Genomic DNA, 22995 nt, shown 5'->3' with positions numbered 1-22995 from the left:
TATTTTAGCCACTTTAAGACCAGATCAGTGATAGTTGGGGGAAAACACCACACTGCCAACATATTCCAATACACAAACCACACTAGCAAAAAACAAGCACAATGTAAGAACTCAATCCCACTTGCCTACTGCTCTGATAGGACCATGGAGATTCACCTGATTGATGAGGCCATTCATTCTTTATTGTGTCTAGTTTCATTGACAGGAAATCAGGGTCGTTGGAAGCTACATTATAATCCAATATATTGAAAAGCAGAGGTGTATTTTGCTCTGCCAATGTAATAAATTTCAGCAGTTTGGAGTAAGCACTATAAACTGTAGTGTCTTTCACGAAGTGGCCAGTTCCTACAAGCTGATCAAGCTTTTAAAATACAAAAATTTAAAAATAAGTCAACCTTACCTGATAATTGTCCCAAGCCTGTTCTGAATATGAGCTGGTTTCCTCAGTCTGCAAACTACCCAGCTTCTCTTCCTCCTCGCCATCCTCATCATCTGGGGGAAGTGGTACCTCAGTCATTGAACTGGACATCCTCCATCCTTCTTTACAAAGACCCACAACCTCATCATACCCATCTACTTCATCCTTAGACTCATCAGGGACCATATTTGATGAAGAGAGGTCACTCCCCGTGGATTGGCAGCTGCTGCCCTTGCTGCAAGGGGACAACCCCTTACTGCTGGACCTGCTCCCTCGACGATGCATTAACGCCATTCCCATTTCTCCCAGCAAGTTGTCTGAATTCCCTGATTCACTCTTCTGACCCTGCCATTAAAGAAGAGTAGTGAAAAGTCAGCAAATGATGATTGCTATAACATTATGTACGTTATTAACAGTTACCATAACTAGACTTTGCATTCATTGAATGCCAACACTAAAACATCAGAAATAATGGTAAACTAGTAATCAAAATAGCAAAATCCATCAATTGATCAATACCATAAACTCTGAAAGGACAGGCTATAATAGATGAAGACTTTTCTAGGCATTTGGACATTAACTGCTCCAACATTTGCTTTACTGAATAATCTGAATTCCTAAGAAACATTAAATTAAATTTTGAAATTTCATGCTAACATAAACTATCTTTTGCCTGAGGGTGTTTTGTAAACTATATTGATAATCATGTTTGTCCACAAATACAAAACTACTTATGCAAACTGCTGTGCTTCACTATGCTATACACGGACTGTAGAGTTGTTACTAGGATTTGAATGTTGAATTCCATTTAGAAATATTAGGAATATTTTTTGGTAGACAACAAAAGAGAATTAAGAGGCAGTTCAAATCATGATCTACCTGGAGTAGTTTTTTTTTCCAGACTTTTTATACATGGTAAGTATATGATAGAAAATCAATGCTCACCAAAGTCCTCCTTCGGGTACGAATTTTCTTCCTCCTTGAGGAGCCAGTGCTTGCTGATCCAGCCCCACTTCCGACTCCATCTCCATCCATACTTCCCCTCATGGGTGTCACCTCGCCTGAGCCCATCCCCATTCTGCCCATGTTGCTCCCAACATCATCAACACCCGTTGAACATGATGACGATGAATATGCTAGGCAGTGAATTGCTTGTTCTGAGGTGGAACGCAGAGTGCTGTGGATCTTGGCACGATTTGGGGAGTTAGGTGTGGGAGAGGTGGAATGAGGTGTTGTGGGTAATGGATGGATGCCGGGGGATGTCATGGTGACCAAATGCCCATGGCCAGACACACAAATACTCCAAGGTCGACGTTTCTGCTCTGATTTTGGACTCCGTTGGTGATGGTTTGATGTCTTGCTCTTACGCCTTTTGACGCGAAGAACCATCTAAAAATGTAAAGGCCAACAGAAATGTAAGAATGTAGGTAAAATTAAGAGAAAAAATATGAACCAGAAGTGACATTTATATCACCTGAATTTTTTACCTCTCACGCTAGCTTGTTGGCATATATTAAAACAGAAGCACATGAAACTACACACTGCCAAATTAAATCCCAAATGCAAGTAATGAATTGAAGCATCTGCATATATTTAAACTACAGGATAAGCCAACAATATTTCCATAATAAGGATCTGATGCAAAACATCAAGAAAAAGCCAGCAATGCAACCAGAGAGAAACAAAACCACTGTTGTATACCACATTTTATCGTTAAATGTCAAACGTATTTTGTGTAATATTCTCATCTAAACTGAAACCGCCTTTCCAAAATATAGCATACAGGTTCACAAAAGGTCAAATTATACACCTTAAAATAAGCAAAGCTTCTATCCAACCTCCACATACAAAGTATAACTTTCCCTGCACACAACTTTTTTAGAAATATTGATTTTTTAGCTTAAAAATGTATGTCACAATCCCCATTATCTACAAGATTTTACAGGTTTCTGGGATATTAAATGGCATGTCAGCCTCAATATTGGTGGAATAATATCCTAGCCTAGTAATACAGAAATTTTGGGCTTGTTTTTTGCCCAGATCAGCTTTCCTTTACAGAGTATCGAGGTGTTCATGATTGTCCATGTTGTTATTTCATGTTCATATTCTAATGCAATATATCATTATTGTTCAGCTGTCAAATAGCACAGTGCAATTTTCCTTCTTCAATGCTTACAGACTTTTGTTCTATTGACAACTTTGAGTCTATTGAGTGAAACAAACTATAAAAAACTCGCCACCAAAATATTATTAAGTCACTACATTACAGCTGAGAACATAGAATCAACCAAAAAAAGTAACTCATTCCTTACACAGTATACAAACAGCACAGTCCTACTTAATTCAGATATTAAGGTGGAAAAAGTCAATTCTGCTTTCATGGACAAATGAGCTCCTATTCACTTTACATTCATTTATTTATTTTATCAGCTTTCTCAACACACAAACCTTCCAGGCATTGCATTAGTAAATAAAACTAAAATGATGAAGCAAATGTAGACTATTTTTAACTATCATTACACTATTGCATTAATGTTATATTGGTCACAACGTAAATCACACATGCTGAAAAATGTTTTTACATGGAATTAACATGAGAGAGATTTAATAAGATATTAATGAAAATCCAACATAATTAAAAATATCCAAGAGATGGTTGAGACCGATACTTGGTGGGCATCCATTTATAAAGCACGAAGAAAGAATCAAACCCTTTACATTTCCACAGGAAAGAGACAAATTCTTTCCTGCGGTAACGCAAAGTCACTGATTCTTTCTTCGTGCTTGCTAAAATATAAACTGAAGAAAGTATCCCAAATTTTAGGGAGTGATATATTTCATTTAGATCATAACTGAAATTTGTGGATTAGTCCCAAATTTTTTTTTCCACAGGACTGGATTTTTTTTACACAGTGGCAACAAAATTCTTCATTGGTCACTTAAAGGCATCCATAACCACATTTCTCACATTTAGCAGATATATTGCCCTAAAGAACTGAATTACATTGAATGAGTATGGTAACACACATCATTCCCTCATTTCCATATTATTTCACTCTACTTCCATTGCAGGTAACCATAAACTGTGAGACAAATTCATGAGTAATTACACTCTTTTTATTTTGTTAAGATGTACCTCTAAAATAAATTTACTTTTATATTTTTATTTTTACCTTTCCAGAGGGCGAAAGACTGATTGATCCAGTGCTGCCAGGAAAACCTCTGCCATCAGCAACTGGTGTTACATCTCCATCAGTTGGACTCAATGATAGAGAGGAGATGCCCAAATCTTGGATTACTAAAGGAGATACCTTGTGATCAGTTAATGCGGCATCTGTCACTGTTGAGGACTTCCTACATGTCGCAATGCTTCCATCAAGGTCACCAGAGGACTGAGACTCTGCCTCAGATGACTCACCAGAGCTGGTGTACTCCCCGCTTGCATCACAACTATCAATTGGCTGGAAGTAAGCAAAAATAAAATTATCACATTAAAAGGGAGAAACAACTAAAGCAAATAAAATAATGTCGGAAAAACAAAAGATGCTTTCTGATGTGCTTCCCACATCAGAAACTCAATAATAGACAGCAATACATTTGAGAGACAAATGATTTTGAAGAATATTATTTTATTAATTTCTACTCCAAGACTGAAATAACTTCCTAATTAATGCTTACCACAAGACCATAAAAAGTCTCAGAAAACCATTTTTACCAGCGAAGAGGTTTTCCTGATAGGTTAAGCTTCCCCATCTCATTCTAAGTAGCTGAGGAAAATTCACATATTCATAGTAGATAGGAGAGCACCTAATTTGCCGCGAAATCTTTTGACTACAGAATATTAAAGCACGTGTTTTAGGAAATATCCAAATGCATCACATCGACTTGAACCCAGGCGTTAAGCTCACTTAACTTTAAGCGATAAATGTGAAATGATACTCTGACCAGAAGTTTCCAGAAAACAACTAGTAGCCCAGGGAAACTTAACGCCCTCTATCATGAAAGAGTAGATTTTACAGGCCTACTTCATGGCAAGCTCTACTTACCTATCAAAAGCAACCTTTGGGTTGCCTTGCTATTTGACCAAAGTTCCAACATATGTCAGAGATGTCCCGACTATTATTTCCATTACCAATGGCTTTAAAAGACAACTTAGGTTTTAAGAAGAAGATTACCTACAACCATCAATATTATTTATTAAAAGCCAACTGTCACATAACAATACAGACATAAACGACCACTGCTGGCCCTAAAGAATGCTTTATAATTTATGAAAAATTTTTAAATGAATGCTTCATATTTTATTGCTTATCTAAGGTAAATTCCATAGGGTGAACAATCGCTGTTGAATGCTCAAAACAATTTGAATTAGCAAATACTACACAATTCCTGTTTTCGCAGGGAAAGTTTGGCAAGGTAGAGGAGGAAAAAAAGCAAGAGACCACTTACGTATCTCCTAGGAGCCTGCTCCTCCTGGCTCTCTGCTGATTCCTCCCCAGCCGGTCCTCCCTTCTTCAGCCACTGCCTGATACGGGCATATTTTCCCTTTGCACCAATATCAGATGCACTTGAGTTAAGTTTGAGAGACTCGAAAACCCTTCGGCCATTTACCCTTCCACCATCCCTCTCATGCTGTTGCCTATCCCTTTCAATAGTCTCTGGACTGTTTTCATAGAGCAGACTCTTCCTTGATTTCAGATCCCTTTCCTCAGGTGGATGAGATTTCCCTGTTGACACATGAGAGTAAACCCATTCCTCATCCTCCTCTTCCCCTTCCGTCTCATCTAAATCCCCATTTGGTGTCCCTGATCCCATCTCAACCATTTCCATGGATGCCACATTCGCTGCTCCATCCAACTTGTCCCCAAGTTCATCCTCCTCAGCTCCCCCAACTCCATTCTCCTTCATCTCAGCCTCAGAGTCTGTGTCAATGCGTCGAACAACAACATAGGCACAGTTTATAGGACGCTCCATCCTGAAATAAAATTTATTCCCAGTTCAACAAGTTTCCACAAAAAGAATTATATTTCCAAATAAGTAAGAATACCATAAAAAGGATGAATACTCGAACAATATCCACTTTCTCATTTAAACTCGTTAAACAGGTGTTAGGCAGTAAGTAGTAGCAGTATCATTGATCAATTACGACTTTTGAATGAGAGGGAACCAACCTCTCCAAATATGCCGACTCCCTCATGATGAGACTCTTCTCAGGGAGCAAGGTGGGCACCATAGATGAGAAGGAAGGAGAATCGGGGATGCTGTGATCCAATGCTTCAGAGCTAGTCGCCTCCATCACCGAGGGGGAGTCGATCTCCGAGGGGTCTCCACCCCCGTCCTCCCCTCCCGCCGCCCCGTTCTCTTCAATCCCCACTCCCTCGCCCTCCCCCAACCTGGGCTTCTTCACCAGTGGCCCACCACCGAAACCCACCCTTCCCCTCCTCGACCCCGACGCCCTCCGGCGCTCCCCGGAGCCGCCTTCCGAGCCACCCTCCGGCCTGATCCCTCCTCCACCGCCCTCCCCCTCGCTGCCGGACGTGGGCGACTGCTCTCCTCCTTCCCTATCCTGCGGAAGGAAAGCGAAAGGCACTTCTTTAATGGAATGTCCGCTTAAACTTCCTCACTTTCTCACACGGGTCCAATTTTAAAAACCGGCCGCAACAGACAGACGAGCTGAGATAAAGACGCAAACCATTTCCCACTTGTCGGGTTAATGGAGCGGTAGAATTTAATGAGATGGTCTATGGGTAGATCAACTTTTAAGCTCGTCAAAAAGTATTCATAATTAACCAATTTTACAATGGTGATATTTTTTAAAATGTTTAAAGCTTTGAATTGATGTATCTTCACACATTTTTGGCCGAGGGCATGAGGTCTTCTCCTCCTCCATACCCTCCTATAAAAGCGGTCATCCAACCACACTTGCTGATTCCTGGCTACGTCCCTGAATGAGGGCGTCTTCTCTAACACTAATCTGGGCACTAATAAGTGAAATCCGTAAGTTATGACGTAATTTAACGACTATATCATTTCATTGACTTCTATGAAATCCCTTAAGGGTCCAAGTTACATCCTTATCACCTTGCAAAGACTAATCCACTCATTCGATTATGCCGCAAAAAAACGGCAGTGTAATTCTCTTTTAAATGAGACAAAGCACCCCCGAGATGAAACCGTGCATATATGTGCAGATTTTCTTCCATCGGTGGAATATCCTATAAACAAATCCCAAATATAATCAATGCCAAACATTAATAAGTTGATTGGTACAAAATGGGTAAGGAACTGGCTCCCACACCGATATACGATTCAGTTTCAAATGATCCAAGTCACCGCCTACAAAATCTCAAATTGCTATCCTTCGCTATCTTTCAAAACCTCGAAATGCCACCACGGTGACCCAATATGCTTTCCCGAATTGGTTCGCAGCGATTCTCTGGCTCCGGAGGGGAACTCTCCTATCCATTAGATCATGCATACCCATTCATCTCAGGTAAAGTAAATGCCATGGGTTGCGCGACATTTTATGACTCTCCCGTTCCCGTTAAGTTACATAGATCTCGCAATGCCTGAATTCTATCTCACGAACACCTTGAGCCAAGTATAATCTATTTTCGATTTTTTTTGGTGTTTCACGAATAAAATGTAACACTTTTATCATTTAAAAATTTAATTCATTAGCAGGATAAAAAAATCAGTATGCCATGGAAAAATGTCAAGGGTGAACGCAATATCCCCAAAATATAATCACTAAAAATAATATAAAGGTAAAAAATTCAGATACAGAAGGTGCATAAAAATCACTCGATCATTGCATTTGTATAATTTTAAGATTTCAAATACATGCTACGACAGCTGTTAATTTTAAGGCTACTGTGGCAATGAATAAATATAGCCAACAGCCGAAATGAAATAGAAAGTAGTTCTGCACTTGGTTCTACTTCACAAAAATGTCACATCACACAAAGATGATGCAGCAATAAAAAATAAAATGATTTGGGGAAAAAAAACTAAACAGCTTTACTATTTGGCAGATAATTTTCATATATGACGTACCAATTACATTGTTAAATCAATGTCAAATAAAACTTTACATTTGGTCAAACTTTTCAAATTTGTAGAAAAAGTTAATTCACATGACGCCTAAGATAATATTAAACTAATACATGAAGTCTTACATCACACTAACTTATTCTGTTTTGACATTCTACATTTTCACAGGTAATTCGCTCAATTCATTATAAACAGAAGATAAAATATCAACCAAAATAGATTATGCTCTAGATGACACGTTTCGGCAAGGAAAATGAATAAGGAGGTGCACATCACTACTGCCGAGGATATTTTTCGATTTAAAATTCAAGCTTTGGCTGGAAGCCAATGCTGACAGCAATAATTAATTTACGTGCTGAAGAAGAAACTTGGCGATGATAGATTGGAAAAAATGTCCCTGCGAATTTATAACATTTTAGGTAGAATATTTTCATTTTAGGTAGAATGTTTTCATTTTAATGCTTATTTTTAAATCTTACTGCTGCTATTCCATTTCTTTGCTTTACTCCGATCACAGAATTATTCCCATATCCATTTCTAGCAATTACGCAGATAAATAACCAGTTGGCTATTCTATATTACAAGTATAATCACTGGTAACAAAATGGATGAAGGAAGAAAATACATTTTCATCCAGCCCTCGTGGTGAAGAGGGTTGATTTATGACAATATTTACTGCAAATCTTCAATCATGAATACTGAAAAGGTTTTCCCCAAATATACAGAGAGATTTGAAAGCACCGCTTGGAGTTTAACCCTCAGGGCCACTGCATGGACATGCAAGCACACACGTACCGGTTGAGGGATAAATTATAGCCTAAAAACGAATTGACGGGGACTGATCCGAGTGGGGGATAGGAAGGGTCCCGCATACCTTCACAGTGACGAGAACAAAGGTCACGGCCACTAACCTAGCCCTCTCTCTCTTTCCCCGTTGTATGATTACACGGGAGAGGGACGAGGAAAACGAGAAGCGGAGATGAGGTTTTGCACGGAACTCGAATGGGACTTGTGCCGACCTGATTTGCTCCAACGACAATCTCTTCCTCGAAATACAAGTTATACTTAGAGTGGAAAGACTACGAAGGAAAACCGAACAAAGGCATTCTGGTTATGATATAACAATTGCTAATCATCACAAAATAATAGGCCAAACTGGTGAACCAAAAGGAAAGGCCACACTGAAAATTGAAGGAAATGAGATCCAGCTTTTAAGGCATTAAACTCGCCAGGTCATTTTAACTTCACTGTCATAAAATTTTCAAACCAAACAACTCGTACATTTTTTTAACTCTTGGTAGAACAGCCGCAAAGTGAACACAGAAGAAAAAAAGTAGCATAAACACATGGTTTGAAACGATCACCTCATTTAAAAAATTAACACTGAAGAAGGGAGCGTTAAATGAAATAATTGGCTCAAATATTTTGCACTTGCAGCAACGTTGTAGAAACATATAGTAAAGAGCCAATACAGTCGCTTACTCAAAATATAAAAAAAACTACTCAAGCAAAACAATTCAATCCTCGAGTAATATCTAAACCATTAAATAACCATAGAATTAATAACGCTGTTTGGAACTTGATGCATTTTTCACTCGAGTTCAACGTCACACTAAATTATACAAGTCTTTCGATCGTCACCGTGGTTATGAAGTGGAAATAACGGAATGACAGGACTTAAATCCTCCGAAAAAATTTAATTCAGGAGTTTTATTCATATCATTAAAAGGAAATGTCATATTCAAAACATTTAAGTGGTCGATGATGATCGTCAGTAAATTCTTTGAGGTAACATTTGCGATTCCGTTAACTCTCAAAGCTTGGCTGTAGCGGTGCTATCAACCTATTTTTTTTCGATTTTTCAAAACGGTTTCGGAGAATTGCGGTCGACCATTCCATTTGCACGAAGAGGAATGAGCATGCCCATCTCTAACGGTGCACAATAAATATTACGTGCACTCTGACTTTGAGTAATGATAAATCCATCCAATATCCCCAGGACAACAGGAAAAAAGAGGACGGAACTCCTGGTGCAGCGACGAAAGATTTTGGACTACCTGCAAAACCTCGGCAATCGATATCACATAGAAGAAAATGAGATAAGCTTTTCAACGCGGAAAAAAGAATTATGTCAGAAAGACACCCAGATGCTGCAAGAGCGAACTCAGGTGAAAAGGGTATGGAAAGAGAGACCAGAATCATATAGAGTGCGGAGGAATGATCGAGAAGGAAGGAAGGGGGCGTGGGTGGGCAGAGGAAAGGAGACAAGACGACGAAGAAGGTGGGGAAGAAACAGAAACGACTCGGAGAGAGGGGTGCAGGGAGGTTGCATTGGGGTGGAGGAGTGAAAGGGGTCGGGATGGCGTGCCGCAATAAAAAAAAGAGCTAAAAAAATGAGATGGGTTGCGAAACTCCAGCTCCGCGCGTGACTGATCGCAAAGCGTGCCTAAAATCACATGTCACGATTTCCTTCCCGTCCGCTTACCCCCCTCCCCTTTCCTCCTCTCTCCCTCCGCTCCAAGACCAGCCAACCAATACACTCCCCTCCCACACCACCCACCCTTTCGATTCCAGCGACCCCCGTTTTTGCCGACAGGCAGATACGAGCCACACTTCACTACACCCACTCCCGACCACATCCACCCACACGCATAGGCACCCCTTCTCCACCTCTCCTTCGTGAGCAACGTTCAGGATCGCCCTCAGCCAGAGATCGGGCCTCCGCCGCCACCGACCGCTCCGCCCCAACGCGAGCCGTCGTGAATCAGTCCCTTTGCGGGCACTTTCGAAACTTCCATTAGGTACAGTAAACGCATTACGCCCCGGCTTAAAAACCATGTTCAGATCGGAGAGAATAAAAACCCCATCAACATGTCGACTCAAATAATTACCAACAGACGTGTTTTCTATATACTACCTTGATCAAAAAGTTCCCGGAATAACCACCGTGTGGCGCTCCCATCGTTCCGATTTGAGTTCTGTTTTTTTTGTTAAATTGGTACATCTGTTGTTGATATTCCCTTTAAATCTTAGTGTCATAACTTGACATTTGCAAAAGTTACGTAGCCAAGAGTACATCTATCTCTTTGTGTGTTGGCGATTTTTTACAATTGCAGAAATGGATTTAAATTTGCAACAACGAACTTGTATTAAATTTTGCGTAAAAAACGGATTTAGTGGCGCACGGACGTTGGAAATATTGGAAAAGTGTTTCGGCAACGATTCTCTAAAAAAAACGGTCGTTTACCAGTGGCACGAGCGGTTCAGAAGTGGTCGTGAGTCAATCGAAGATGATGAACGCAGTGGCAGACCATCGACATCGAAAGTCGGTGAAAAAATTGATAAAGTAAAAGAAATGTTGGTCAATAACCGCAAATTAACCATCAGAGAAATAGCGGAGGACTTGAACATTGCCTATGGATCCGCCCAAGACATTGTGGTTAATGATTTGGGTTTCCGTCGTGTAGCAGCAAAGTTGGTGCCAAAATACCTCAATTTCATGCAAAAAAGAGACCGTGTTGACGTCGCAAAAGACATGATTTGCGAGGCTGAATCCGATCCCACATTCATCAAAAGGATCATTACTGGAGACGAGACGTGGGTTTATGAGTACGACACGCAATCCAGACATCAGGCAAGTGAATGGCGTTCACCAAATGAGCCGAAACCAAAAAAACCACGTCGTTTTCAGTCAAAAAAGAAGGCAATGCTGACGGTTTTCATGGATTACAACGGTGTAGTGCATCAAGAATTTTTGCCAGAAGGCCAGACAGTAAACAAAGAGTATTATTTGGGCGTTATGAGACGTTTGCGTGAAGCAATTCGCCGAAAGAGACCAGAAATGTGGGCAGAAAACTCGTGGATTTTGCACCATGATAACGCACCGTCGCACAGTGCTATCATTATTCGTAATTTTTTGACGAAAAATGCAACAAATACCATCCAACAGCCACCGAATTCACCTGATTTGGCTCCCTGTGACTTCTTTCTGTTCAATCGAGTTAAAAAACCATTACGGGGAACGCGTTTTAGCAGCTGAGAGGAAGTAATGGAAAAATCGCAGGAAGCACTGATGGACATACCGAAAACCGAATATAAAAAATGTTTCGAGGATTGGATCAAGCGCTGGCATAAGTGTGTTGCAGTCGATGGGGATTACTTTGAAGGGGACAATATAGATTTAGATGAATAAACTTGTATTTTTAATTTTCTGAATAAATTCCGGGAAATTTTTGATCAAGGTAGTATATCCGCAGCAAAGCGATTGACTGTTTTGCGTTTTCACATACACGAGCTTAAAAACTCCGACAGCAATCCAGCTAATGGCTCGGCGCACTCTCTATTCCATGTTCTTTTATTTCTTCGACTTCTCAGCAACATATTATCAGCAGATTAAAAAAAAATATTTTCCCTCATTTGACAATGATATCTTTTTTTCTCGAGTTCGAATTTTTTTAGGCTTGACCTTGTGAAACCACTTTTTGATTGATTAAAGCACACACACAAGTTAGTAGTACCGCGGCAGGCTCAAGGAGCATTGTATCTAAACCATAGAATGATGAAGTGTGCTTTAAGTATCAGGCTCTCTTTCTTGTATTAAGTAAAAAAATAAAGAGGATTGAAAAAATATTATCATGGCAATCTCACGCAAGCCGACAGTCATGACTAGAAGAGGGAAGGAAGTCTACCGTGGAGGTGACACTATTTACTTGTCAGAATTCCCCTCTCTATGAGTTGTTGAGGTGATAAGGGAGAAGGAAGAAAAACTCAACTTTGGATAGTCGATTTAATGTTTTCACTATTGCCTGAACAGACAAGTGTGGGGCATTATTTCTCGATTCCACGAGTGAAATCGCACAGGTAACAGGTTAATTATTGCGTTGTCTCAGAACGCCCTAAGGCACTCACTCCAGTTTTTGCATCCAAGCGAAATTTAGCATTCTTTTTTCAAGAACCGGGGAGGTTTCCGCTGATTTTATTTTATTCTTGATCCAACACTTTCCGAAATGAATTTCAATGTCCACTGGTCCGCGAAAATAAAATCAGTTCACGTGCACCAGGCTATTTGGATACAAAAGCTTAAAGCAATCAAACTACTACTTCCAAACTCGTTCTGAACGACTACATTGCAAACATATCTTTTAGTCATTAGTAATAGGACATAATAATAAAAAATTAATATCCAGACAAATGAGTTCATTGTTCCTGAGAGTGTTAAGTCGTGAGCAATAAGAATATTATCACTGGGAGAAGAATTAAGCGGAAGCTAAAGGAAAAATGATGCTTGGGTTGTTTTCGTACTTGAAACGAAACTTCCGAGAGCTGCCGGAATCGCTTCATCCATTGGTGTACCTTGGTCAACGAATTGAACACTTCAGCGCGCCGAGTCACTCAATGACTGGTAAAATATTGACCTCGAGAGAAGTTCGTGATTGAATGCAAACCAACTATAGCAATGAACACTAGACCAGATTCCCACACTTCAATGCACCCAAAAAGTTTACGCCATGAACAAGAAACATCACACAGGCACACCTATTCAAGAAGGTGTAATACTGATAGCATTGGCTGAAATGTTCGAATATAATGCTTCTACGGTTACGGTTATGTTAAATTAAGGTCTATTAGGATAAAACCACAACTGAGTATAAAACTTCCTTTGCATGGCCGTGATTATAAACCGTCACCTTTGCATTAGCCAGAGAGCTTACACTAAGAAAATCGATGTCGGAACTCATGAATCATGTAATTATACGAATGTTCTTGAGCTATTAAAATTAAAAAAAAACCGCATTCGATCTCCAATGGAAACATTTTTGGCCATAAAGAAACTTCCCAAAAAATTCAAAAATATTTGGCGAGTGTTAAGAGAACTCAGCCAGGCACCCTCGATAATGTATCATGTCCAGCATAGTCTTCAGCGGACAACAAGATTACTACCTATATCACTGGTTTCTAAGCTGCAATGTGTCTCTCTTAGGGAAGGGTGGAGCAATTGGATCGGCGCAACCCGGATAGGTATTAATTATGTTTCCGAGGAAGGCATCATCATTCGTTGAGGCCTAGACATACAATTGCATGACACAGGTACCGGATGGCGACCGCGAGACAACGGCGGTTGAATATGAGCTCAGCGTGTCACTTCTCCGCATTATTTAGTTCAAGGGGATTCCCACCGCCAATTGCATTAGAGGGGCGGGAGAATTACCGGGGGGGGGGGGAGAGCCATGGAAAGAAAGCACGAAGGTAGTTGTAAAGAGTGGAAGTCGGGAGAAGGGACAACAATTATTAAGAAAAAGAGTCTTCGATTTCAGGGACGGCTTCTTTCAACGAGTTAGAAACGACGCTCGCCAGATGAAGCATCAAATTTACAGCTGAATCCCGCTTAACCAACTTTTAGCGAAATCACTACGGCAAGTCATTGATGCGTGCAATGTATTAGGTTTAGTGTCGGTAAAAATAATTAACAAGACAGGTGAACTAAGTTTTAAAAAAACTATGAATAAAGGCAAACATGATTTTTTTAAATCAATTAGAATTCTGACAATGCAGTAATTTTTTAGGGACGCAGGAGGAATATAATGAGTTTCATATTAATAACTTGATAATCACACTAAGACCTTCCATTTTTGTCCATTGATTCCATTTTGCCATTGGAATTTACCAGACTCAAGAAGTTAAGCGGTATGGCAGTATTTTGACGTATTCTTAAGCTGAGGGAACAATTATATGCCACAGTGAAAACAATACCGACAGGAGGATAGCATGAAGACAAAAAAACACCGCAATAGTGACGTGTAGCCTTGGCTGGAAACGACCACTTATCCAGTAAATTAAAAAATGTTCATGGTAATAATTTTCAATTCTTCTCCCCTAAAAAACACTATACTTGTGATTTGTTAAAAATATTTCGATTATAGCTTTCAAAACCTGTATCACCACTATCATAACCAGCACGGGTTCAGGAAAAGCAGATCATGGAAAACACAACTGGGTCTTTTTGACAAATTAAAGAAAAACTTATACAGCCGTAATAATGCCTCATTACGTCTATAACAGTTTTCCTTTACGAAAAGTGAAGAGTCAGGCGTGATATTGTGGAATCGAGACATAATGAAAGCTTCGTTGCAATTTTCCACAGTTAAAACTTTATTGCCGACCATGGTTTCGATACACTGTATCATCTTCAGGTCATCCTGAAGATGATACAGTGTATCGAAACCATGGTCGGCAATAAAGTTTTAACTGTGGAAAATTGCAACGAAGTTTTCCAGACCAGACCAGATCCCCTAATGAATGGGCATTTGCCCTCAGTTTTGACGCTGCTTCGGTGTGACAACGTCCACCCCTTCAGCGGCAGTGTATGTGCAGTGTGCACAGGGAAATAAATGGCGATCGAATGTGTAAATGACGAACGTGTACCTTTCCAGTGTTAGTGAAGGAGAAATTGAAAGAGAGACCTCTAGTGGGTTGGCAATTGGCCTTATCTTAAAGGAAGGACTAAAATTAGCTTAATTCTAAGGGCCGAGACATTTTGCCCAAAAACACGTCAACAGGACGGAAAAACATTTATCAATCTAAAAACTTAAAATTAACATAAGATTCTGGTCTAATTATTGTCTATATAAGATATTTTTTTTTCTCTTTTGTTCTGTTTTTTTTAATATATATATTTTTTTTCCATTGGATATATATAATTTTCTTTTTGTCCTTTTTTTTCTTAACTTTTCTTTTCAAAGGAAAACTTTTTTTTTTTGCAACGAAGTTTTCATTAGTTTTCCTTTAATTTATTTTGCGAGACTTTACAGCTCAAGTTTCCTAGATTGGGTCATTTTATTTATGATATCCTGAAACTGGGGGAAAGGAATGCCAAAACGAAGCTATAATCTTTGGTTTCAAGAAAGCTTAGGATATGTTCCTTCGTGAGAAATTAATGCACAAACTAAGATATCACGGTGTACGAGAGAGATACTACCTCGATTGATAAGCGATTTCTTATCTAGCCCTAAACAAAAAGTAGTTGTCGACGGGTTGAATTTATTAAAGGTAGACAATTACAGGAGTTCCGCAGGTAAGTGATTGAAGACCCTATATTCTTCTCGGGATACATTGACATCCTAACGTCTCACGATGGTGGCACACGCCCTTGCGTTGACTTACCTGGTGTTAATTAGTCACAAATCGACTGCAGAAAAGATGTAGATGTATCAGCATAAAACCAATGTCCATATTTAAAATATGAAAACGCAACTTGAACTTTTTTAATGAAACAAATTCATAGATTCAAATCACAGACAGTATCAAATACTGGTTTATGTTGAATTGATTGATATAAGTTATTACGCATATTTAATAAACAAAATATTCTAGCTGGAAACCAATCGCCATTAATATTATTAGGTAATCTACCGGTTAAGGTAGGTTTTTGGATGGACACAGCTACTAAATAAAACATTTTGTGACTCCTAACAAAACACAAAATCCAGCAACCTACTTATATCACCAATCGCCATATACATTCAAAATTTCATAAAACTAATTCACTTCAAGTATACTAATCTAGGAAATATTTCTTTAATAAATGCAACCGAATAGATGTCTAAATGAAATTTACAATGCTGCCATCAAAGTCAGCTTACGTTTACTGCATCAGGAACGCCGAAATATGAAGTGTAGACTCCAATATACTTTGGCGTTACCCTCCTTCACGGCCTCTCCTGAGTGTAACATACACGGGGAATATGTGGATAAGCTAACAGAAAATTAGGATTTATTAGAAGAAAGTTGAGGAGGTGTGCTGAAAAGGTTAAACAGAAATGTTATATTTTGCTCGTTAGGTCTCATTTGGAAGCTGCAAGCATATGGGACCATCATGAAGTTGGATTGATTACATCACGTGCAGCGTAGAGGTGCTAGATTTGAGAAACGTTATGACTGAGAAGCGTATCAAAATTATTCTAGGGTCTGGGTTGGGAGTCACTTACGGAGCGAAGGTTGAATTAAAGATTGAATCCCTTGCATACATTGGAAGGATGCCTCTTTAGTAATGATATTCGATGTTTTAAGGCTTAACTTTGCGGAAATCCATTATCACTGAAGTAAAAATACCAATGTATATTGGTGACTCAGGGTAATAAATATAACCAAAACTAAAAAACAAAAGGCAAAACGGAAGGTTTGTTCCCTAATAAGTGTGGCGGGATAGCCTATTCACGTGTCTCTTGAAAAATGTCCCAAAAGGAAGTTAAGCTAAGTTTGAAGCCGCCCAGGGAGACGGAGGAACCTTCAGATGCATCGAGGGACCAATTTGGGTGGTCGGGAGGGTGACAACAACTGACGTCGAGGTTTTCGCGCGATTAGTTCAATCACCACACCATTTCAGCGACAAGCATGGCTCCAAAAAATAAGGTCACGCACAATGATACAATGATTGCCACACCAATAAGATCAACAAGGCCACATGCTCGAAAACTGGGTCGACAAAAAGCGCCACTAGAGGAGGGGATAAGACGCCGGACGCTTCCTTTTGTAAGTATGGAGACGAAATACGCCAAAGCAAAACATGCCCATAAAAATAAACACAAAAGAAGTCAAGTCAGCAAGATAGCGAAGCATATTGAACAAGGGTTTCAACAGAGGATAAAAACTGCTAAATTGAGTCACAACGTTCTTATTTGAAGAGCAAGGTGTGGATTATCATGAAACAAGTGCTCACCAGAAGGACGGTCATTACGCCAATATTATCATAAGTAGCACGCTCACTTAGCAAGGTTAAAGCTAAGTCCACTTAGCAAGGTTAACATTACCTACTTCATAAAAAGATTCATTAGGACTTCACATTCTACGATTACATTAGCCATAGGGAAGATTTTCTTTAGCATTTGCAGGAAAATGTACGTTTACCCTCAGTTCTCATCACGTGCAGATATGGAAACCCGAATAAAACCATCGCGGCTTGAAACGCTGCTTTCAACTCATTCCCTCGATATTTTCACCGGTGATTTTCTATTTTTACGGGAGTCTCAAAGAACTACTACATATACAAACGCAGCATCGCCAAAAGGAGCCGTGTTTCGAGAAACAATGCAACTGTTTACACCATGGCCTGATATCAAGTGGCTAATAGTTTGCTATATTGATAAAGCATGCAATGTACCCTTTTAAGTTATTGAATACATTATAAACTGAATCAGGATCGCGGAGTTAGTAGTTTTTCTGGAGTGTTTGGGATATGAGATGTTCATTAGATTCCAACTAAGATTTATCTCTTGTAAAAGTTAAACATTAGTAAAGTGTGTTTTGCTAATCTTTTTAATGCATACAACTTCATATCGTTGGTGCATCAGCGATTACTTCAGTCAGTCATTTAACAAAGATGAATACATAGGATGTTATTCATGTGATATACAGAGTCTTTCTTCCAATCAAATGAAAAAGTATACAACTGATAATGCGTAAGTTATTATAACCCTCTAGACGATACCACGCATGGGCGTCCATTAGAGTTGGAAGTGGTAGATGAAGGAAAGATTCGGTTGAAGGAAATTCTCACGACGAATATCGTAATTACGTACTTCGAGTATTAATATATGGTAATCATTTCATTATTAGAGTGGTCGGATGGATGATGTCCTTTGACACTGCTGACTCAATTTTCAAAAATCCAATGCAGGCGATGATAGCATCTATTAACCAGGGAGACACGATCACGCAACTGTCGGAGTAACTTGCGGGTAGGTTACTTAGGAACTAACCCATTCAGTCTCTTACATTTGGGATTATCTAAATGGGAAAACACTATCCCCGTCTAGGTAGTTACGAAGGACGCGCTTCCTCACCCCAAAAAAATCTTTGTCGGTGTGATTCATCCACTCAAGTCGTCGGGAAGGCCCGATCCGCGGCGCCACGTGTGCGGTCCCAATGCATCTCAACCCAGTTCGATGGAGCCATGGCGATGAGAACATTGAGTAGAAGCTTACTTTGAGGGACAGGGGTGGCATGATATGGCCTGGAGGGAGCGTCGCGCCGGGAGCGTCCCAACAGGGGTGGGGCCCACGGAGGGTGAGGTGTGACTGGAGGGAGGAGCTGGCAGGGCGCCAGGTGCACCGACTGGGGGGGGGGGATGCGAAGGAAAAAAGGGGCGTCGGGGATTGTAAAAAGAAAACAAAAGATAAGAGGGCGACTTCCGCTCCTCCCCAACCCGCGCGAGGGCCCCGTTTCGGGACAAACAGGCGGCGACTGAGAACTCAGGTGAAGGGGGACCCAAGAATTGCAGCGGTACTAATGAACTCTTCGTGTGAACTATAGCACACGACCATCTCTCAATTACATCGCAATAGGGAGATTCTCGATGCCGGAAACACACTTTGAAGGCACTAAGAGATGCAAAACAAAGGATATATGGCCAAAAACATTTACCTCCGCCCAAAATATCCTTCCTATGAAGAGATGACTCTAAACTTCGGGGACTAAAATTAAAATTCAGCAGCAACCATGAAGATTCTATAAGATTCCCTTGAAATTCTTCCTCACTAATATCTACCGGTAAAGAACGCAAGACACACTATCAAAAAATGATTAAGGCTTTGCACTCAAGGTTCAAGCTTTTTGTCGCAAGAATTTAATTACAGAAGAACCAATTATTTTTTTTCAAAATTTTCCAACCATTGAGCGGAGTGTCTGCGTACGCGTTCGCAAGTGTACGTTTGAATAGCCAATAGAATCGATTTTTGAAGTCGAAAAGCGGTCAATGAGGCCAACTACAAATAGGGAAGCACTTCTCAATGCCTCATTGAATCCCTCCCAGTGGTTGGTTGAGAGTCTATCCTTCGAAGAACTCGAGTGTGTCTACTCTCCGTGAAAACCTTCCCATATAGGCAGGAGGCACGTCCGCACGCCCAGTTTATTTTGGTGCGACTGCACAAACGCGCTCTCTAAGAGTTCAGGGCCGAGCATGGGAAAAATCTTCATTCATCCGAATAGAATCGCCAATCACGAAGTCACGCGCATCACTGGAAAGCATTATACATGAGTCGCGCATGAATATCAATAGCTGAATGAAAATTCATTCTGGCTGTACAGAATCTCGACATTGATATCTAACGGAAGACATTCACCCGAGTTACCACTCGTGCCTCGACGATGAGCTTTATTCAATTACGATACCCAGATGGCAACCGTATTTGGTGTCGAACAGATTTCCCGCAATGGCAATATGCCCTAGTCAAGGCTATTCCATTGAGACACCCGCACTAGTACGCTTTCTGGTTGCTAAAATTTCGTTTCTAGTTACGAAACTTCAACAGCAAGAGTTAATTTTCCATTTAAAATTCACTTGAAACATGGGAACTAATCAAAATTCGACAGCAAACAAAACTGACTCGAGCGCATGAATGCCAAATAACAAATCGAATAAAACACCGAACACACTAGCAATACGAATTCTTAAAGCGTTTGTCAAGGAGTAAATCCAACAAATGCAAAACATTTTCTTTTCACTAACTAATCTGTTAAAACCCAATACTGATGAAAGGATATCGCCAAAGGCGACGCTCTCTCTTTCTAACTTCAAAATCCTGAAAATATTGGTTAAGTCTCAAGTTATTTTCTCGATAAAAGGTAGAATTATTCGTGGAAATAACTACCTATAGGAATAAGTTATTGCTCTAGTTTTTTCTAAGAGATGACGTTGAATTATTGCTCTCCGGACGAAAGTTATCACTTCAAATTCGGTCAACTTGCAAGAAACATGAAATTAACTAGCTTTGCAAGAAACGCGATATTAGAATATTATCATCATGTTACATTAGTGTTACGTAACCATTGCAAAGTTAATATAAAGTCTCACAGTCCGTTCAAATAAGGAAATGTGATCGCGCAAATTCCTGCAACACAATTCCGAGGGCAAATCGGTTACTATTATGACCCGGAAATTTTTTCCAAGCGTTGAGGAAGGCTTATTTTTTTCCGCGAAACATTATCCGCTTGTTAACGGAGCAGTGGTCATGGAAACATCTGCTGCCGCCGCGGGCCGTGACATTCGCCCCAACACACCATCCACCTCCCCTTGCTAACGTACCGCCCTGTCCCATCACGCCCAACAATAAACTCCTGCTCGAGAAGACACTGGGTGACTGGCTGGTTAAGCATTTGCCCTCTTCCTCCCCCACAGGAGGAATGCAGCACCGCCTCGCCAACTAACAGGGGGCAATCGAGTATACCGCTCCGGAATGTCCGAGTGGTCGAATGACCACATGAAGGAAAAGAGACGCCTCACGAATTGTACCGGTTATAGCCACTTCCCGGATCTACATCCTTGAAAGGATGATAATTAAAAATATAATAAATGGGCACCAATTATGTCGCATAAAATTAGCAGGATCTTCTCCACTCTGAGAAAATTTAAAAAACCTGAGAGCAAAACTAACATCAACTTCTGCCACGAGCGTACGAGTAACGAGGTAATCCCCTCTCAAGTATTCCCTTTTGGGTTTTTAAACCGAAAAGAATATATATCCTCCTCATTACCTTTTGACCTTGAATACAGGTTGGATGGGTGGACCTACTCGCTTATTTCAACCTGGAGGTAGGGAGAAGAATGGTGATTTATGACAGAAAAGAAAATTTAAACTTGATTCATTTATATTTTAATCATTATATGCAATGGGGTATTAATATAAAATAACCTTAATAATTACTATAATGGTAGACGAATAAGATCTAATTAATGAGGAGAAGCGGACAGACAAGTATTAAATATTACATGTCAGCATTTAATTCCCAAAGATTTATCTAATCTCGTATATATTTCACCGGGATGATAATATAGAGAAGGCCAATTAATTTCCCAAGCAATTCATTAATATATCATAATATCAATCACACACAAGGGACAAACTTAAGCCGCATTTTTTACGCCAAAAATTGCCGATGAGGTTATTACCCACATCACTCTGCTGATGTCGCTAATGGCTGGAGTCGAAAATATTCTAAGTTCTAGGAAATGAGAAAACAATTTGGTCACGAAATTCATATCGCAATGCCACGCATAAAAGCGCACTTAACATTTCATCTGTCATTTGATGAGAAGATTAAAAGAAATAAATTCGAAAAGACCTTAAGGGAATTAATTTAATACATAGTTAACGGTCACCAACTTTATGCTATTAGTCACATTTAAATATATTCTGTAGTAATCACTCACTGGTAAGAAATCAAACTGTATCGCTAAAGGCAGCAGCTGAGTTATCCTATGGCCTCGTACCATGATTAAATCCATTCAAAGCTTTCACAATGGTTCACATACCGCCCAGAGCACAAACAACCGATTTCATCTCGTATAGGACGTACAAATACGTGTATCTTACAATATAGCAGCCGTTGAAAAAAATGATGGAGAAAGATCTGATACAGCCTGGTACATTATTTGGCGCAAGCCAACATCTGAAGATCACAGGGGTCTCAGCAAGCGCATTATTAAATAAAAATACCGCTCATCCATAAACGCATCTCCAATTAAGATTCTCTGCCAGAATTCAGAGCCTATCATGTCCTATTTTTATGTATTCGGCCGGTTTACATGGTTCCGGGGAATTGTGTGGCAAGGTTAACCTACTCGTAATATGGACGTCGGTTACTAAACCTCAGCGAGATATAAATATGACGATATTCTTCCTTGTTAGCTAATATGAAAAGAACAAAACTCGTGAAACATTTTGGCCGGCGAAAGACTGAATTCGTACAATAACCTTACCATAGCATTACGGTCATAAATGTTCTTTTAGGAAGAATAAAACGAATTATATCGAGAATGTCTTGTCAACCAAAATTTATATGCCTCTCAAAAACTCAAGAAAAGTCGCCTACATATTTTGGGCCTCTTAAAACGTAGTTGACCTCACTAAATATGTGCTATATGGAGCACAAGAAAAATTTTCTTTGGAAATGCAGCAAAATGCAGCACAGTAGGTCAAGAAAATTGATTACTTCTATGTCCGTTTCCACACACACTTTTCGATCTGAAATTAAAATTAAATCAGCATCCAGAAAAGAGTTTTCTGTAAATGAATTCAAAATGCATTCGAGACGTGAATGCCTACCGACATCCGACCGACGAATAGTTTCCAAAGAAAGGGAAGTCGAGGAGGATATGGTGAGGGTGCGAGCGGGTGAAGATGGGAGGGAGCGGTGGAAATCAGCGGCGTGTACACAAGCCAGGGGCTCCAAGAATAAACGAACCCCAACCCACAATTCTACCAACTCGTCCTCCCGCTTACATTCCCGCTCCCACCTGTGGGTCCTCCGACGAATGCCCCAATGGGAAAAGATACATCCACAGGAATGAGCAGGCGGTGCCTTTGCCCTTAGACATGGGCCGCTTTGAAAAACAACATATTTCTTACACGCCGACACAAGTTATTTCTCCGTATATTGGTAATTCTAGCCCTCCATTTATTCCATCCCACACCTAAGACGACAACTCCGAACAAGCTCCGGACTGCCGCACCCCCAAACCAAATACCGAG

At 40.1% G+C, this 22995-nt stretch overlaps 2 protein-coding genes across 2 annotated transcripts in view; both read right to left on the bottom strand.

The window, feature by feature from the left end:
* Positions 1 to 5739, bottom strand: part of LOC139700117 (klarsicht protein-like) — a 62935-nt gene extending 57196 nt beyond the window's left edge. The window contains exons 1-5 of the mRNA XM_071598641.1: positions 5590 to 5739; positions 4868 to 5393; positions 3592 to 3879; positions 1364 to 1807; positions 401 to 763 (exon numbers count right to left, since the gene is read on the bottom strand). Coding sequence (XP_071454742.1) covers positions 401 to 763; positions 1364 to 1807; positions 3592 to 3879; positions 4868 to 5393; positions 5590 to 5714 — 1746 coding nt within the window. The 5' untranslated portion in view covers positions 5715 to 5739. The remainder of the gene's footprint in view (positions 1 to 400; positions 764 to 1363; positions 1808 to 3591; positions 3880 to 4867; positions 5394 to 5589) is intronic.
* LOC139700328 (klarsicht protein-like) overlaps positions 5714 to 22995 on the bottom strand; it is a 474285-nt gene continuing 457003 nt past the window's right edge. Inside the window, exons 8-9 of the mRNA XM_071598967.1 lie at positions 5812 to 5984; positions 5714 to 5756 (exon numbers count right to left, since the gene is read on the bottom strand). Of these exons, the coding sequence (XP_071455068.1) occupies positions 5714 to 5756; positions 5812 to 5984 (216 nt within the window). The remainder of the gene's footprint in view (positions 5757 to 5811; positions 5985 to 22995) is intronic.

This window comes from Hetaerina americana, unplaced genomic scaffold (genome assembly GCF_022747635.1).
Source record: "Hetaerina americana unplaced genomic scaffold, ioHetAmer1.1.p SCAF_10, whole genome shotgun sequence".
Lineage (NCBI taxonomy): Eukaryota > Metazoa > Arthropoda > Insecta > Odonata > Calopterygidae > Hetaerina > Hetaerina americana.
The sequence above is the reverse complement of the archived record's forward strand: the minus strand, read 5'-3'. Positions and strand labels throughout refer to the sequence as shown.